At 36.4% G+C, this 20,206-nt stretch overlaps 1 protein-coding gene across 1 annotated transcript in view; it reads right to left on the reverse strand.

Annotated features, from left to right (window-relative positions):
- Positions 1-20,159, reverse strand: part of PHF20L1 (PHD finger protein 20 like 1) — a 53,138-nt gene extending 32,979 nt beyond the window's left edge. Inside the window, exons 1-9 of the mRNA XM_029959470.1 lie at positions 20,021-20,159; positions 19,518-19,623; positions 12,316-12,487; positions 12,079-12,163; positions 11,221-11,309; positions 9,017-9,079; positions 5,213-5,420; positions 4,426-4,557; positions 1,623-1,705 (exon numbers count right to left, since the gene is read on the reverse strand). Of these exons, the coding sequence (XP_029815330.1) occupies positions 1,623-1,705; positions 4,426-4,557; positions 5,213-5,420; positions 9,017-9,079; positions 11,221-11,309; positions 12,079-12,163; positions 12,316-12,487; positions 19,518-19,600 (915 nt within the window). The 5' untranslated portion in view covers positions 19,601-19,623; positions 20,021-20,159. The remainder of the gene's footprint in view (positions 1-1,622; positions 1,706-4,425; positions 4,558-5,212; positions 5,421-9,016; positions 9,080-11,220; positions 11,310-12,078; positions 12,164-12,315; positions 12,488-19,517; positions 19,624-20,020) is intronic.
- Positions 20,160-20,206: the final 47 nt, after the last annotated feature.

A 20,206-nucleotide genomic window follows, 5' to 3' on the forward strand; every position in this document is an offset into this window, starting at 1 on the left:
TTTCAGTTTGGGCAGAAACTTAGTGAGAAAAGCTTTAAGCTCAAAAATTTTCCTCCCCAAAGTCAATCATTTAAATGTTTGTGAGGTTTCAGGTTTTAGTTAGTTAGCAAAGGAACAGGACAATTTGGGATTTTAGATGCCTCTTTAATTGAGTTTAACTAGTACTTTCAAAAAATGAGGTTTTTCAGACCATTAGCATGTAAACAATGACAGAGACATCTTTTTTTTTATATGTGATCAATAAACAGGAACAGCCGAGTTACTAAGTCTAAGAAGTAACAAAAAGGTTATAGTAAATATGCACCGCAGTTTATACTGTTGCATACACAGTCTATGTAAACCACAAAGTCCCATTCACCGCAATGGGATTCTGCATGGCAAGATTTACATTGTAATGATTCTTCCAAAAAAACAACATGCTGTAAGCCATTTCACAGTTTTTTGCACATTGAAAATATCACACACAGTAGCAAGAAAAATCATAGCATCTTTAATATGCAAAAATTTGAGAAATGGAATGTCGTGTCAATACACTGTAAACCTTTATGCAAAATATCGGTCAATGCATCGGCACCACGGCGGCTCCGCCGGCCCTTACAGTGACAGCATCAAAAACAGAGAATCAGGTTCCACTGACAAAACTTGCATCCAATGCAGCGTCAATGGGAAAACCAGAGCAATGCAATCATGTATCAGCTCTAAAGAACCAGTACACCCAAAATATCAAATCAAGTCTGGGGTAGGGACTGTTTGCAGAGGGTGCCGGGGGCTAAAGAACAGAAGTGCTTGTTAAAGAATTGCAGGCAGCAAGGCTGTTAGGTTCAAATGCTGCTGTTAAAGAAGAATGAAAATGCATACAAAAAAGCTGTATTAAAACTACATTAAGGCTCTGATTTAAATCATTGGAAAACAAAGATGTCCTGAATCAAGACTACTGTTCATCCTCAGCTTGCTTTACCGTGCTCAGGCATTCAGCCCTTTTTATATGCAAGTAACTGCACAACTGGGAGTCAAGCAATGCCTGAAAACAGTGAAATAAGCTAAAGACAAAATGGTAGCCTCCAGGTCCTGCCAATATGCAGGTTTAAAAAATCAGACCCTTAACATTATTTAAAAGTTTCTTTTTTGTATTTATTAAAATACACACCCTTGCAAAATGTATGGCTCATTGAGCAGTTCATAAAACACATACAAGCCTACAACACCAAATTCTTACAATATAAAAGAAACTTCTTTTAAAAGAAGTTCTATGTGATGTCAAAAACCCTGTTTCAAACACAAATTAAATTTGTGTAAGGGCCTTTTCCTAAGCCAGTCATGGTTCCAGCTATAAAACTGGACCTTGGGACGCTGGTCTCCTCACATTTCTTGTGTGGAGACTTCATTTTATTTTGTTTTCTGCTATTTTTTTAACACAAAAGCTCATTATTGAAATTCAAGTCAACACTATTTAGAGACAATTAAATTCCATACTTCTGGCTCTGCCAGAAATGTAAACATAAGATAAATTTTCAGTTCCCTGTTATATCTGAAGGGGAAAATTTTAATGTTGTAGGTACTACATCTCCATGGCACACTCCAGTGGGAACTTTGCAAAAAAATCAAACTCTACCATTTCATACCTGCTCCAGGACTGGAGCTGTTTCTTTGTTGCCTTCCTTTTTTTCAGCACCATCCGCAACAACAGCTTTGGATGCCAATAAACCTTAGGAGAAAAGTTGTAGATATTTATAGTTAGAAGCACCTTGCAACAAGAATTTGTAGAAAACAAAGCTAATATGAACTGCATATATCTACAACAAGAATCTTTCTGAAATGGCTCCATGCAAAGTTGAACACTTTAAATTAGAAGAAACAAAAAAGTGTCAGAAAAGGACATTCCAATGATGGCATCCTTACACAGGAGGTACATCTCTGGCATTTCCACTGACAGGATGAAAATCAAATTATCAGTTGTAAAATAAAGCCTCACCATCTTTCCAAAGCCCCAGCACTTGGGCTTTAAAACACTACGTATGATGCATAAGTAAATTTTGCAATCAGAATAAGTTACAAAACTGCTCTCTCTCTCCCCTTTCCAGTCTTTAAGAAATCTGCATCAGAATTTGTATTACTACTTCTTAACTCTAACACATGTAAACCTTTCTGAGACAGAAAGGGATTTAATTTCCAAACAAATGATTCTCAGCAGTGAAGCTCCCAAATTACCTCAATAATGAGACCATATTGGGAGCAAATATATATATTAGAATATGTCACTTCATTAACACACTTATGCACAATATCACTACTACAAAAAACCTGTAAAAGACAAGGCAATATAAAAATAAGAAAGCTTTTTTCAGTAAAGCATATGGCAATAGCTCAGTTGTACCTCACACAATAACTTTAATTGCCTAAGTATGAAGAGAAAGAAAAAGTTCTATGTCACAAGACAAAGCAGAACTGATACAACCTGAAAATCTGAATAAAAACTCCTATTATAATATCTAAGGATGTCATTATTGGGGGTGAAAAATTGAAGTCCCCAAAAATAACCTGACAAATACAGAGGGAATTCCTGCTGCATTCCACGAAAAATTAGATATGCCAAAGGTGTACAATGCCCAAAGAATTATAAATTAGTGAAGCCTGGGCTCTCAGGACCTATTCAGGACATAAAAATAAAACAAAAATATTTCAGTTCTCCACAATAAACACCTGGTGCTTTGTTTCATTTATTTGTTGTGTTAGATTAAGTTGTGCTTCAGTTTAGGTTAACTGAAAAGCAGAAATTTACTTAGTCCTATCACATAAAACCAAAATTATCAGGTAAAATTTTAATTCTGCATTAGGCTACATAAAAGATTTAGGTTTTATGGCCTAGAATAAGTATTTGGAACTCAAACTATCCTGTTTAAATCAAGTTCCAAATTGCAGAGTTATTTACCTTGACAATGTGTTTATACCAAAAAACATAAAAGAATTCTCAAAATCTAGTGAAGTAGTTTTAAATACAAAAGAACAAGCTACTGCCCATGAGGAAGCTTTTGTGGTTCTATAAATCACAGGTTCCCCAGAGAAGAGTGGCTGCCCTGTCCCTGGAAGATTTCAAGACCAGGCTGGATGAGGCTTTGAGAAAGCTAGCCTAGTGGAAGGTGTCCCTGCCCATGGCAGCAGGGTTGGAATTAGATGACTTTTAAGATCCCTTCTAACCCAAACCATTCTGTCATTCTCAGATTCTCTTACTTCTAGGTAGATGCTCAGTGCTCAGAAATTCAAGTCATTAAAGGAATCTAGATTCTGCCAGACCTGTCAATATACAACCCTTATTCTCTCCTTCTTCTCTATCCCAAGAAGTATTTTTCTAACCAACCACCATGCCTCTACAACTGCTGCCGCAGGACTACAGGTTCACCATCCTCTGTAAGTAACAGCACACCACAGAAGCATTCTTTATAAAAACCCATTTTCTGCCTCCGGGATTTTCATTCCTAGAAGGCTCCTTTGTTTGGTTCCAAGTTTAGTTAACAGATATCTAATTTACCAACTTCATTTCTACTCTCCTTTGCCCATATTATGTACATCCTCAGTTGAGTCCCAATTTAATTGCTGCCATGAGCAGCAGTAGTATAAGATGTACAGACTAGTGATACATATTTACAAAGAAATGTTCATTTCTTTACAATAGCATTTAGTGGCAGAAGAGACTAAAACCAGTTGAAAAAACTGTAGTTTTAGAAATCATATTTACCTGTGCTTGTGGATAGATTTTTATTTCCTAAGGAGCTTTACGAGAATAATAGCTGGCAGACAGGCTCATACAGACTGAGCTGAATAATCGGAAACCATGATTTTGTAGCCTTTGACTTTACTATAATTTTAAAAAGTGTATGTCTCTCTCCACAAAGGCATACTCTGCTAGCAGAGAATATGTTACCTTTCAGTGAAAGTGAATTAATCCTTTAAATACAAGAGGAAATACAGCTTGTGCATTTGTAAATGACGTACTGTGAACTCTTCTCAGCAACAATTTTACTTTGTGACAAAACATTTACTGTTTCCCCACAGTTAACCATAGTTCTAATTTACACTGGTAGTATGTAACTCCTGACCTTGTTAAGAAGTTGTACAAAGCCCAAAAATTCATCCAATAATGGAGAAAACTTTGCAGCTGGAGTTAAAACATACTCAAGAAATTAACCAATTCAGGATGACTACTGTCCTAAAAATCTAAAAAGACCAAGTACAGTCTGAGACCATTCTTTGAATGTACGAACAAGGCACATTTTACCATTTATAGATTCCTTTAAAATTCCCAACAAGTAAAAGAGTGCAGCGACCATCTCCCTCATGAGTGTGAAATTACTCCAATACCTTCTATATAAACATCTATGTTTCACTACACGAAAAGGAACAAAGTCAACAATGAAAAAAATATTTTACCAGTGATCTTGTTAAGACGAGCTCTCTTGGCCTGAAATGAGTTGCCTAGATTACTTTTCCTCTTGTGTGATAACGTGCTCTCTGCCTGCACAAAGGCCATCTTTGGAACATCCACTACAGGAAACCCTACATCTAAACACAAGAGAAACCTCATTAACTCACATTTCATAAATACATCACAACACACAAAATACTTAAATATTTCAGAACTGCTATTATACACTGAAGTAAAGAAAATTTAAACGTCTATTAAAAATTAAGATGACACATTCTGAAGATCTAGTATTACACACTGAAGCATTACATGCATATTACCTTAAAACTTGTAATTTTTACTCAGAATTATGAGAATTCAGCATTAAAGACTATAAAAATGAGCAAATTCATATGGAACCAGAAACAGTTTCAAACATCCATGAACATGGATATATCTTGCATATTGGAATTTTTTTTTTTCTTAGAACAATATCAAGGATTATCTCACAGGTAACAGAAGATGCAGGAATATGAACTGAAGTGTACAATGAAGTAATTGAGAAAAACCAATGTTCTGCTCTTGATAAAGCTAGTCAGAAGTTTTGCACAGAGAGTGCTGACTGAACTAGATTTATCTGATAAAATGGTTTCTGAACCGATTACCATTATATATCACAAAGTTATCATAATAGCAAATGAGACACCTTCCTCTAGAAATATTAGTTATTACTTAATTGCAAAATTAACAACAGGAATTCTAATTCAACAGTACAGGAAAACCAATTTTGTCTTTTATAGAATGTGTTTTTACCAAATGTTTCACTAGATGTAGGCTCCTCTTCCTTTTTCTGGACATCCTGCATGATTGTAGAGGTTGAGGTTTCTTCCTTTTTTGAAGGGACTTTTAGCCATTTTCTGTCCTCTTTATCCTTATTGCTGTTTGCGCTGGTTCTGGGTTTACTTCCTGCTTTGTTCTTGGCTGCTGCTGCTGCAGCAGCTTTGACCAAAGCTATCCAATCCTCCAAAAAGGAAAAAATGGTAAGTAAGTATTAAAGAGTGCTTGAGACTCAAACAGAAAATACTCTTAAACCCCAGTGAAACTTCATTTAGAAATGTTCAAGAGCAGTTCAATTTATTTTTACGGTTACTACTCAAAGACTGGTAAAATGAGTTTCCCAAACAGCCTTAATAAACTTGAAGAACTATCAGAATGCCACAAGAATAAAAACAAAACCAAAACTTAAAAAACCCCACTGTGTATAGAATTATGACTGTACACATTCCCTGTTACCTACTTTTTGTGTCATTGCTTTACAAACCCAGGAGCTCCCAAACCCAGAACACTGGCATTTTTCTTACCCTTCTGGCTCTGAAATACACAATTCCATAACTGTTGAACTATTATGCAAAGCTACAACCACCTCAAAGCCTGGTCCAGCTGCATAATTGGGCAGAGTTCTTCCTGAATTAAATTGATAAAGCAGGGATAATTCCTATCTAATTATACCTGTGTTTCTAGAGTAACTACAGATTGCACTCTTTTATTCTTTTTGTATTACATATTATAGGTTTCATCCAGTAATTTCAATAAAGTGCTCTATAATATAATTTCACAATCCATACTTATAGCAATAAAAAAGACATTTTTGATAATGGCTTATTTTGACCATACAGAGACAACAACTTAGATCTCAAATTTTTAGCATTTAGACCAAGTCAAGCCACCCTATATCAACAGAGAGAACTAAACACTTCCAAGGCTGAGACAAGCTGTTTCCACTAGTTTGGAGCAATCAGATTCCTGCCTTATGTCTCCTGACTGCAAAAACTGTAACTTGATCCTTTTGACTGAAGTATTTTTTTTAATTCTCTGTAACATCAAGGTACAGATTTTTTCCATGCAGAAGTTATATGCGATATAAAAGGCAATAGCAGTCAATGATCCACCAGGCAGAATTAAGTATCTGAGTGTTCTGAATGATAATTCATTTACTAAATGGTGGTCTGGCTACACAAGTACTACCACACACAAAATAAGTATGAAAAAGATTATTTTTTGTCTAGTTATAAGAGTGGTTTACAAATAGTAATTCCCCCCCCCCTAGTTGTAGACAGACTTTGTTTTATTCTGGAGTATTTCTTTGTTGTTATGTCACCATGAGATACCTTAAGTAGCTTGATTTCACAAATCTTGTTTCAATGCAACTTTTCCCACTCATTACATATTATAAGCCTTGCAAGTTTCTGTTCTACTGAGAGTTTCTTTACCTTCGTTGATGTATGAGAAAAGCATAACACAAATACAGAGCACTACTTCTTGTATCATGCTTTTCCTTTTCCACAGCTCAATACTTTTAAATAACTGCTTTACATGGGTTATGCTTCTACTTTGCATCAAGCGATGTACTTAGAAACACCAACAGTTTTGATTCCTCTAAGATAAAGTGTTCCATGTCCACACTGTCAGTGCAGTTGCACACACTCAGATTAGCCAGCAGCAAAGTTTGGAAGCACTTTGGCAATGTTCACACAACAGGCAACTACCGAGGCCATTTGGTGATGAGCCAGCACCAACGAGCGTGTCTAAGTGCCAGCTGCAGTCAATCAAAAGCGCATATATCTCTTTTTTGGCCAGCCAAAACAAGCACACACATTAGCTCCAGTCCATCCAGAGCCTTGCCCATCCAGCAGGACAAAAAACAGATTGAGCTATTTATGGCGGCGAGGAATTAGGAGACCTGAGAGTAGAAGTCTTACACTGTACCCTGGCCAACGGATGAAGAGGATCAGTAACATGGCTGGAGCTTGGATCTTTTGATAAAAACGGGAAGGAAAGCCTGTGTCAAAATAGCTTCTAAAGGGCATTCTAATTTTCAGTCAAGCTAAGCACCCTGAATCAAAAGCTTTCAAGAAGATACCAGGCTTCAAGGACCAAGCTGAACCAAGTATCCTGTTCTACCAGCAGCTGTTTTGGTGCAACACAAAGGGGTTTTTCTTTGTACTTAATTTCATTGTTTGGATACTGTTCTTAAAACACGGAGCTTACAAAGGGCAGCAGGACACATAACAATGAAGCAAATAAAGGTTAAGCATTCAGAAGCCAGAGCAGAGACACAGTAATTACGGTGACAGTTATACTTTTTTCCTAGATTAACATGTAAATTTAAACTCAGTGAAGAGAACTTTGAGCAGTGGTGGGGGATAAGATAATGTCAAGTGGTCACTCCAACAAACAATTTTGTGATTCTGACTTGGTCAGAAACTCTGTGGGTCCATTTTTATTCTGGCTCTGGAGAAAACAAATAGGCATTAAAGTGACACAGGTAATTCCTGCTTTTTAACCTTGACCTCCTGCTCAGTGACTGTTCAGCAGCACAGCTCCTGATGTGCAACAACTATTTAGCATCTAAGATGCCGAGGCAATTATATTTCTTTTGAAGAGCATAGGAACTCCTTCAAAAAGATCCATTTGTGTGTTTTTCAGAATTTTTAGAAAAAATTAACAAAAAAATTTGCAAGTAACAGTGGGAGCCTAAAGCACAATAAAATATGAACTTTGTCTCAGGGTAATAGTAAGGTATCTACCCTGACAACCATAAGAGCAGGACAGTAAATACCACAGATATCACAGAAACTAGTTACAACTCTTCAATAGCAGGACATTTTCCCAGATCATTCAGTATACACAAAGCCAAGGGCCCAAATATGAACACATTACAAATTAATAAAGTAAAATCAAAAACCTCCTAAGAGAAGTTTTCCCTATTTTTCCCTCGTGTCCTGGTATTGCCTCTCTATTGGCTGTAGTTGTGTAAGTCTGCACCGGTTACTCTGCACCATTCAGCCTGATTTCCCACTTCCCACAGTATCTCACTCCAGTGAGTTTCTCATTTACATATACAACTTAAAAAAAAAAAAAAAATGTGTATTTCCTTCTTTTTTATTCTTACTAAAATTCATCCTTCAAGTAAGCTAAGAAAATTGACAGTAGAAAAGTAATGAGACACAGTAGTTAGAAAACAAAACATTATCACTGCTGAGAAAAACTGTCATTATGCTAATCAGATTCACTAAATCAAAACACAGGAAATTGCACGATCAAGAACTACACCAGTAGAAATTACCAAACAGCCTTACACATCAATTGGCTGAAACACTTGTATTTTAAAATAGTCCTCTGTGTGACCTTAATCCTGCAACAGTTGGAAGGCAAAACCAGAATAATTTCTAAATCCAACCCTTGCATCAATAGCAGAATTCACACACACATCGGTCTCCCTTCATCTGCCTAAAACCATCACCTTTTTGCTTCTCTACAGTACTAAAGATACAGCTGTTTTTCCTCTCCTGGCACACCACAACTCCCACACATTCATACATACACATACATAAAACATCAATCTATCGACTGGCTGATTCCACATCAAGCCTGGATTCCTTACCCTCACCTTTCAATTCTAAACAGTCTGCCCCACCTACATCTTGGCTCACATTGTCTCCTGTCATATCTTCTTTTTTCCTCTGGCCCATTGGCAAATCCATGCTTTTTCCTCAGCTTCCTCTTCCTGTGTGTCAAGTCCCCTCCCTCTCCTTCAAATCCCTCCTCAAAACTCACTTCTTTTGGTTCGATTTCCGTCACTAATCTCAGCTCCGGCGCTATCTGCTCCCTCTCGCGCGCCTGATTACATCGAAGATAAAACAAAAAACATGAAACAGAAAAAGTAAGTTATCCAAATACTTCATATGTGCTCTCACAAGGGCAGTCTCAATATCCCCCTTTTTTCCTCTCTGTACTCCGTAAGCCACATATCTGTGTGATTTCTATTAATTTGTTCTTATCTGCACAGCAACTGATCCTCGAGTCTCATTGCACTGAGACACACAAATATTTTCCACTCTTTAAAAATTTTCCCTTTCCACCCTCACAGCTGAGTCTTATTATAACACACTTATGCTGCAACTCAAAAACAGTTTTTGTGTTATAGTGTTTACAATCTCTTCCTTCAAGTCACACCAAGCTGAAATCAAAGTATTAACTAATCTGTCTCTCTCTCCATGTAATTCAAATTCTGCATGCTTAGCACACACCTTCCAAAAAGATCTTGTATTTGTTAGATTTGCTGATGCACTAGAACTGGAAGGATCTTAAGCTTACACTGATCTCTTAAAAAGTATTATTTTTTGCTTTGGAAACAGACAAAAACCAAGTTATAGGTTTAAATTATGCATGAAGCATTGGATCTGATAACTCCACTAGTTTTCAAATCAATTTATTGTCTTGGCATTTTTTTTAAGCTTTACATAAATTTTATTAAGTGTTTTCTTATAAAAATCAGTAATGCAAAAGAGTAAAAACATCCATTTATTTGCATTTTAGACTTAGACAAAGCTCAGTTTCAGAAAATTGATTTCCAAACCAAATTGTAGATCATGTTTTCATTCTGAAATAACACAAAAATATTCAGAAAAACAAGCATTTTACCATAGCATGATTTAGGAGAAATGTTGTAAGAAAAATTTTATCTTTGTCTTCGAAAGCTAAAGATCTTCACGCTTATTTCTACTTCTGCAAGATTAAATGCTACAACTAGTATCAATTAGCATTACAGAAAGCACAATTGGTGGTGTTCTTGCTTCAAGACAACTTAAAAATTCTAAATCCATCTTAGAAAGTGTAAATTTGTCCCCCTCATTCTTTCTCAAGATTTCATTGAAGCAGCCTACATTCAGCCCCTGAGATGCATGAGTGGCACCATAACGCTCAACTACTGAGAGAAATTAGAAATAATAGATGAGCTGGACTGCCACCAAGCACATCTGGACAACATAATGGTTGTGGAGAAATGGATTTACTCTTTCTTTTTAAAGCTGAAAATGCCTGTGGCCTAAGAGTAGTAACTCAAGATTAGATACAACATTGCTTCCTAGAAAATCACAGGACAGAGTCGTGAACTTCTTTACACTGTCACAAAAGGGTTATTTTATTTCAGTCACAATCACATTACCCAAGTTTTGCCTTTTAAAAAATGAAATGGAACACTGTAGTTTCCTAATTTACTGTCATACTGAGAATATTCTTTGAAATACTACACATAGGTTCAACAGAGTTACTGTAAGACTGCAGCAAGAAACCAGGGTTAACATGACTATGGATTTCAGTTTAATCTCCTTCAGGAACCAATTTAAAGTAAAGCTATGCCTAGAGACTAAATCATGTCCTCTACTTCACAGTCTCCCTCAACTTCCATTCAGCATCTTGTCTTTAACTAACAGCAGCTGGACATTATAAAAGATAAGAAACACTTATCTGTCCAAATGCCCAAAAGTTCTGACATCAGGGAGAAAACCTCCAGTCATGTTAATAAGAACACATGGGCAAAAGGTATCACAGTAGCAAAATAAGAAATGGAGTAGAGGGTGGGGAATAAATAAAACTAAACAAAAAAATGAGCAGCACAGACTGCTGACAAACTAAAGCTTTTTCCTGAAGGACATCCAAGGGAAAAGTCACTGGATGCCCCTGGTTTTGTCAACTCTGCAAGACAAGACTCTGGGAACAGATTAGTTGGCAATGGAGTGTCCAGCAGCCAGGCATTTCAGAGAGAGGCAAGGCCACTGGAGCAGCACACTCTGAGGCAGCATCCATAAACTGGTGAAGCAAGGCAGTGCAGGACCTAGAATAAAGACTGTAACCTAAAAACCAGTTGTGCTACATGACACTTTTACTATCTCAAGATATTAAAAACAAAAAAAACCAAACCAACAAAAAACCAAATAACTACATAAAACCTAACACAGCAATACCTAAAGTATTCTTACCTGCCCTTTTGCATCCTCTGGCATAGATTTGATATGCATCCTTTTAAGACATCGAATGACACCATCATAGAACTGTACTGTGAACGTTCCTAGAAAATGATTGATGCAATCATTATGAGTACTTAAGAAGCAAACACATCTTGTTACCATGAAAGCTTTAGCAAAATGTTTTGTATGTTGTATGAAGGGAGTAACAAGATGTTACAGACAGTTGGGATTCAGAATTTTAAGGAAAAAAAAAATTACAGCCTCAATAAAATCCTGCTTTAATATTGTTGCTCTTTGTCCAGTTGAACAATTTCAAGCATGTTTAAGCTATTGAGTCACTTTTGCTCATAATTCATTGCAAGAATTATGTCATATTTAAGGTGTCGCACTAGAGAAACAATTCAACTTACAATCAAATCCTCATTTGCTTTACACTACAGTAAAAACTTCAACTTCTACTTATGTTCATTAGAACTACCACCACTGTGAAGTATTTCATCTAAGGTGTTCCTTTATTTCCCCATTTCTATTGTTTTTCTTCAATAAGCAGACTAAAACAATCACAAAAATTTAAATATATCATTAACACAAATCAACAATAGGATGAAATATTCCTAAGACTGTGCACTGGATCTTCTGATCACTGATTAAAAACACTAAGCATTTTGTCTTCTAGGAGAAATTCCAATTTTCTGATTTCGTACAGATAAAATACAAACCTAATACTAAATTTGATAAACAGAAACAAATTCACTTAATATTGAGGCAGTGAGGAAAACTTTATAGGTATATCTCTTTTTTAAGTAGACTAAATCTACAGCATAACATATGCAAACAGACCTTACCTATGGACCTTACATGCATACATACCTTCTTTATTAATGGCTTCGATCTTTGCAGGGTAATATCGACAGTCTGTCCAACGAGCTAGGACTTCCTCTCCAGGTTTAAAATCCTATTTTATACAAATTTATTCATTAATATTTAAATAATTTAGATTTTTTTCCCCCTAAAATGAGTTAAACATTATGTGCTAGAGAGATTTAATGTAGGAAAACAAGCAAGACAGTTAGCAAAAGTCTAAGACAAAATAAATGTGCCACTTACAACAAATTCTTCATCATCTTTTAGGCCCTCTTTCCTTAATGCTGGTCGCTCCAAAGGTCGCAATCTATTGCTGTCCCAGTAAATCCACTCATCGTAGCGATGACTCCAGCGTTCAAAATGGACCAACATCTTCCCCTCTTCATAATCTATCTTCTCAATACGAGATGGATACCTTGAATGATAAACATAGACTGGTAAAGCTCAAAAGTTTGTTTCTTGTTTTAGATACAACAGTGCTTACACAACCATTCAGAAAGTTGTAATAAACACCTTGTACTGAGAACTCTCCAAGTCTGAAAAAAATTAAGTTACTAAATTTGTACGATTTAGTTCAAGAGCTGATATACATCAGTGAAAATGGGAATGAGGCAGAATTCAGTTCCTTCTTGCCCTTCACAGAAGTACTGAAACAGATTCAACAGTGCAAAGAATCTCTCAAAAAAAAAAAAAAAGTTAATTAGATCATTAATTTTTTTACCAGAGTTTATACTAGGGATGATCTGAAGTTAACAAAGCATGTATTGAAAAGAAAGACCACAGCCAAGGACAGCTGCCTTTAACTTTTGCAACGTGTTTTTCTAACCAAGTGCTACTGTGGAGCAATAGTAAGAGAGCAGAGCTTGAGGGACCAATTCCCAGCCCTACTGCAAATTCCATCAGCTAGAAAAGCAACTACACAGGAACCCTGTCAACACCATCAATTTTGAATACTTTCTCTCCAAAATACTGACTGTGCTGTTAAAGCAGTCTCTAACACTATGTTCTGATTAAAATATAAGTTTTCAAGAAGCACAAGATTTCCTTATTTCCTAGTGACTAGAACTAAGCATTAAAACAAAAAGGTATCAATCCCAATTTCTTCCTTCCTTTCTCCAGTCCTACTTCTTAACTGCAGGGATGTACACAGCTTCCCAACAGTTAAATATTTCAGGAGTCGTTGATTACAAAAAAATTATTTTCTAGTTACTCCTTCAGCCACATATCACCCTCACATCAGAATTCACAGACAGTCCAAGTTGTTGTTGCATTTCTCTCATCCATACGTTTCAGAAACGCAAAATATTTGCATAGCTGTTCTTCTAAGTTCCCAACTTCTCCTCACTGCACTTCAAAAAAAACCCCACAAAGTCTTAGTCTAAAACTGTAGACTCTCATTTGCAACTCTACTAACAAAATCCTTTTCAAGACACTTCATGGGTCTTCTTTCAGAGAAACAACAAGGTCAACCCCCCTTTCCCCTCTCAAGCGGACTGACAACACTCTAATGAGAATGGTGAAGATGATGATCAGCTGCATCAAAGCAGAAAGTAAAACTCATAGGTCAAACCTGAATTCCAGCAGCAGCATTCTGGTTTAACTTTGAACAACCATATGCTGCTACATTTAGGAATTTTATTATAAAATTCCTTACTATTTTTTCTCATCTTCCCAAGTCTTCCAGTTTCAGACTTTTTACAACTAGACACCAAGTCTCAGAATAAGCAGGAAGAGGAATAAAGCAGAGCAAAAAGAAAAGTTACTGTTCCTAGAGCAAACCTGTGAGTAACAATGCTACCAAAAGGATGATACAGAAAGCATTTATCAGAGGGAAGGAAAAACACCAGAAAAGCAAGAGGATGGGAAGTCAACTTTGTAGCCAACAAAAAGGAGAGCTTGTGTTACAGCAGTGAAATGGAAGCCAGGAATGATACTTTCTCAGCACAGTTAGAAATATTAGGTTTATCAGATGCCAGACACCTAGTGATGCAAAACTATGGTTATTACACAAAAATCAGCTGAAAGACAAAATTCTGCTTTTCCTACACATCTCCAATGCAAACACTTTGTTCCCGTTATGGTGCTTCCCTACAGCAGTTTCCTTGTTATGGCCGGGAGCTTTCCCTGGTCAGCAGCAGCCAAGTCACCATTCCAAGCACTGCGTGAGAAGACAACAGAAGGGACAAACCAGGAAATTACAGTACAAAGTCCTGGAAAAAGAAAACCAAGTAAGAGGGGGAACTAAAATACAGAGTAGAGTTTAGAGACAAATATTTTAAAATTAAGGTAGTGTTAAACAAAAATTCAGCAAGCCAAGAATCAAGAAATTAATATATACAGAAAATAAAAAGAGCAAAAAAGAGCAAAGCTAGCATGAGTTAATGAAAGAAGATGTGAAAAATATTAAGCCTCATTAGAGATCACTCCAGAGACGAAATGCAGCACAAGGTACTTATCAGTTAGTTTCCCTTTGATAAAAACCATTTCTGCAATCAAAATTTTTTATAATTTATGTTTCTCCAATGTATCTTAAGAGAGTGGTTGCAAGATGAATAGACAAAACCTGCATTCAACTTCAGTCCCCAGAGATGGAACCACCCAAGCCATGTGTGATTGGTTATTAGGCAACCCAAACACAACTTTGTATGGATTTAGCAACAAGCTATTACCCTCAGTATCTACTAAAATTAGACACACAATGTACCAAAATATGTACAAACAGTAATATTTCACAATACTGATCTGACAGTGGAAAAGAGCAGAACATACATATTGCAGAATTTACTACTGCAAATTTTACACAGAAACATCTTTCTGGTGTTTTTGTACTTCTACTGAAAATAATCAATTTTATAAATTAAAAAGATTAATATGAAGATGCTTAAATCTCGTACACATTGCAAATTACGAAGTTACATCTGAAGAAGTGCTACAAAGTAGGATACAAACAGTACCAAATCATAAAGATGTCCAAGGCCAAAACAACCTTCCAGTCAGGTTAATTCCCCCAGCAAGTACTGCACGCTAAGTGATCAGAATGAAACTAATATACAAACAGCTTTGTCAACATTTAATCAGTGTAAACCAAGAAAACCAAACAGACCAGCCCACTGAAATTCAATAATCAAAGTGTTCTTTTTGCGGGAAGAAACAATAACCTGAAAATTTGGGGTGTGTTTTTTTAACAGGATGCTAGAAAGAGTATCTACTAATCACAAATGAAGTTTCATCCAAATTTCAGGGGTGTTTGTTCTTGTTTTTTAAAGAGAGAACAGGAGAATTGTTGTTAGTTGATGGTATCTACCCAATTTACATACTGCATGCTCTCCATTGGCAGGTTCCAATCCCAGTGATTCCAACCCATTACACTTATGCAATTCTTTAGAAAGCTTCAGAATTTAATATGGCTTACAAAACTTACACTATGAAGTACTGGTCAGACAATGATAGTGTTCTAACATTCATACAAGAAAAATTCATTGAAAACTTCCCATTTTCATTTCTTGACAGTATAAAAAAAAAAAACCTAAACCCAAACTATTTTATCCAATGCACTCAACACACAGTAACAGCTACTTTTTTCATTTTTACATCGTCTTCCCTTTAACCCGTCAAAAGTGATGAAAAAGTGGTGAATTGCCCCGTGAAATGGGACAACAGGCATTTCAAACTGTAAAAAAGGATGCAAGAACATTAGTAAATTTGCCCAAGTTTGTACCTACCAAGTCCACAGACACAGTTCTTGCCTTCACAATTCTGATACAAAAACTGTTTCCTTCTACCTCGTAGAGGATATAAAACCAAATACCCTCCATCCTGACTTCTCACAAATATTGTTCTGCTATCTGCAAAATCTGCAAACACATATTTCTAGGTCTTCTAGTTTTTACATATATATATTTTATTCAACCAATATGAAGCAGAGTCTTCACCACCCTTTCAAATACCTGTCACATAAACCAGTGAACTGAAATCTAAAGCAAGGATTGTCCCAAGCAAGATTTCCCAAAGACTTACAGGGAGAAGGCTTCTTTCGTACAGGGGAAAAAAAAAATCCATCCAAATAATCAAATACACCAACTAACCTATTTTAGTGACCTGCTTCCATTTCAGAACAACAAGGGCCATGTATCTGTACTTCTCTCGTTACCTCAGAGTTTAGATCAAGCAAATTAATAAAGAACTATGGTCTCAGAAATACAACAGGGTTGTTTTCTTCAAAGCAGTATCTGCAGCTTATGGGACAACCAGTCCCATAAAGACACACAAAGACAGAAAAAAAACACGAGATGCATCTTTAAATACATCAGCTTTGCAGGGCCAGTGTCCTATTTGTGAGAGCTGACAGGTTAAGAACTGTCTTACACACAGACATGCATTTGCAGGTATGTGCAGCCTTACTGCTGTTTCATTTGTTTCCTCAGTGAGAGGCAGGGGGGTGTGCACATTTATCAGCTTGTGTATGAGATCACAGGATAATTCAAGTTGAAAGAGACCTCAGAAAGCCTCTAGACCAACCTCCCTCTCAAAGCAGGGTCAGCTATGGGGTCAGGTCAGGTTTTCCTGTGCTTTATCCATCCCAGTCTTGGAAAACCTCCAATGCTGGAAACTCCAGAAACTCTTCAGGCAACCTGATGACTGTCCCATGGGAAGAGATTCTCCTTGAACCCAGCCTAAATCTCTCATTTCAACTTATGCCTGTTGTCTCTTACCCTCTAACTACCTGTACAGATTGGCCAAGTAAATCTTCTTGATTACAGCCTTGTAGGTATTGGAAGGCTGACATGGGACTCCTGAAGCCTTCTCCAAACTAAACAAGTCCAGTTTCTTCACTCTCTCTTCACAGGTCTTACAATCCAGGCCCCTGATCATCTTGTATACTTAATAATTTTCTATTTCATCATTTTCAATCACATCCCATTTACTATATGCTGACAGATGATCACATCGATTTTGATTAGAGCTGCATTTCATAGTTTGCTTTAGTGAATTTAAATGTAACAAGTGGTCCAAATTCATTATGTAAGACAATGCCCTGCAACAGCACAACTGCTGCACTTGATAAAGCTGCAATTGCAGTTACCTCCACAATAAAGCAAAAATAAACACACCCACTGACAGCCTGTCTTTGCTGACCAGTTTGACCAGGCTTTCTTTTACTGTCATGGTACATGACAAATGATACCAGTGACCCAAACACTCTCCACAAGAACTTCATTTAAAACTACGGAGCTTTTAAGCAATAAATAGTCAAAGTACACAATGGCCTCTCCAAAGTTTACAGATCATAAATAGAACACCAGATTCCATGAGATGAATTTCAGCAACTATTACAGAGCTGAAAATTTCAGACCTGTAAAAGTGCCTCAGAAAGCAAAAACATACTTTACTATATTTTTTTCTCACATCCTCTAGAAGCCTTTCTTGATTAACATTTTAACTGGTCATGAGCAGTGGATCTTTAAATGACAGCAAGCTTTCAGAAAAATGGAGGGAAAAAAATAAAACCCTTTAAAAGGCTATTTTTCAGCAAGTGCTCTCAATTTGTCACTTGCAGAAAAACTGAGCTAAGCAATATCACTGCTCTTCAATTTAGCTTTTGTTAAAAAATATAAAGAGATTTCATGTAAGTTCAGCAACTTTATTTTCTTTGAAGTCTGTATTTATGCATGCAAATCAAGGGAATGCATTCAGATTATATATAGAAAGAATTTAAAAAACATCCACCACCCCCTTATGCAACAGAAAGCTAAGAAAAAAATCACATGGAGTATTATTGCAACCCATGTCACCCTAATAATAACACGACAGGAGACTTTCTGTCACAAGCTGTTTGGTTCTGTATGTGAATATTAGTTCATTTGAAACAGAGTTCTGCTTTCAGTCTTGCTGCAACTGCAAAATTTCCATTATTACATTTCTCCTCCTGTATATGGCACCACCAAAGTTTACATGCATATAAGACTTGACCTGTTCTACCCAGTGGTACAGATGATGAATAAATTCCTAGAAAGTTCAGGATAAATTCTGTTCTTCCTGAAAACACCCAGGAACTCAGCTGCAGAGCTTGTGACATGGCCCTGACAACCCAAACCTAGACAAGAACTCCAGAGTTCACATGCAACCCTCCCCTGTGAAAACAGTGGGTATATCTCAAACAAACTATACACTGGATATTCAGTGATAATTTTTTGATACAATTAAGCTGAAGCTATTTTTACATATTAATTTTTGTTACCTAGTTATATTAACCAATTATCTCTTGTCACAGATGTTATAAAAAGTTGTATTAAAATTATTTTGTTAGCGCTATTTGGATGTTTTTGTTATCCTGGCATTCAGTTATAGAATCAGTATGTTGAAAGCCCACTCTACAGCAACAGGTAAGAAAAAGAACTGTTCTGTAAATCAATTCTTTTAGAGACCATTGATTAAAACAAACAATTTTGCTATAATTAAAATCAAAGTTCTACAGATAAAAGGTTTGACCCAACTTTTTATACAGAGCATGTAACTACTGGAGCAAACATGTCAATAATACACAGACCTCTCTCTCACTTCAATTGGAGTTAAAGGACCAGATATTTACAGGAGCATGCTGAGCTCACCAGGAATGCAGCAGAAAAGCAGGTACACACCTCTACGTTTCCTAGCCCTAATAAATCAGAAAGTAGCTGAGAAAAAAATTCTGGGTAGCACCAATTTCTTCCATCATCTGCTTTAACAAAACCAGGGATTTTTCAAACGGAACTAGCATGGCCAGCACACATCATCAAATTAGTCCACTTGCTTTAATAAAATTTTGACTAACAATTTATTTCATAAGAACAGCTCCTTTCACAACACACATGCTGTGCAGCATGGTCCTTGTGCCCACAATTTTGATTTTATAGCCTTTGAACCCACAACATGCCTGGGTGGTTGCAGAGTCAGTTTTAAGCGCTTCATTCTTCCAGCTGTTTGATCCAAACACAACTACACCTGCCTATCCCATGCACTCCAACTAAGGATGTTTTCTTTTTTTTTAAAATTAGTTTTGTGAACCTATGAAGTGTGATAACTAAATACAGAAGAAATCCCCTTCCATGCCTCAAATGAAAACAAAAGAAGCCTTTGGTCACGGGGGTTTGCCACGCTGACTTACCAACCACCTCAGCCATGACACTGCATTCCACACTACTCCAGAAATGCTCTTTGCTTACTACAGATACACAAGCAACCAAAAGCAAACAAACAAAAACCGACAGAAAAGTTTAGTTTGATTTCTGAAGAGAGAGTACTTTTTCCTAAAAGTGTGCAGTTTTAATGGACTTTGTTGGAAACTCATAAAGTTCACATGTGAAACAGTCAATTAATAGGTGTACTAAATTATATAATCAGATATCAAAACACACAATGTACACAAAATAATTATGCTCTCAGTAAATGCAAAATGTCTTCCATACCATTTTTGTAAATAGTCCAGTGCTTCCAAACGAGCACCAATCTCAAATGTGATTCCAGGACGATTTGGAGGCTTTTTACTCATCTTGGTATTTTCTTTTTCACCACCTTTGAAGGAAGAAAAAAGTTGCATTATAACATATAATGCTGCCTAAAACGTTTCACTGACAGCAAATACATACCAGAGGGTGGAAAAAGATGTGAAATTTTGATCCTGACTTTTCATTTAACTGCTCAGCTTACAGAAATACAGTCAAGGCCCAAAGAAGGCATTGAAGAAACATTCGTATGTATTTTTATTCAGATTTCTTTCTCTTCAAAAAAAACCCAAAAACTGTCATCAACCTTAAGTCAAAAATAATAGGAAAAAAAATCTTATGGCCATCTCTGGAACTGTACTACACTGTAATTCCTTGACATCCTTTTGGAGCAATTTTAATTTACTTATAATCAACACGCATGCTCTCCTCATATGCAGAAAACATAAAAACTAATTAAAACTTACCTTACCAAGAATAGATATACATGGCCTAAAGGACAAGCAAAATGAAAATTAGCACAAAAAAAAAAAAAAAGCTATCTGCAGCCTTTCTGTGCACTCCGGAGTCGCACTCATAGCACTGAGCAAGTTTCAGTCACAACTAGCTTTTAATTTCATTTTGGATGCCAGTAACTGTTAAAAAAAAACAAC

Source organism: Manacus vitellinus, unplaced genomic scaffold, assembly GCF_001715985.3.
Source record: "Manacus vitellinus isolate BGI_N305 unplaced genomic scaffold, ASM171598v3 scaffold_1_pilon, whole genome shotgun sequence".
Lineage (NCBI taxonomy): Eukaryota > Metazoa > Chordata > Aves > Passeriformes > Pipridae > Manacus > Manacus vitellinus.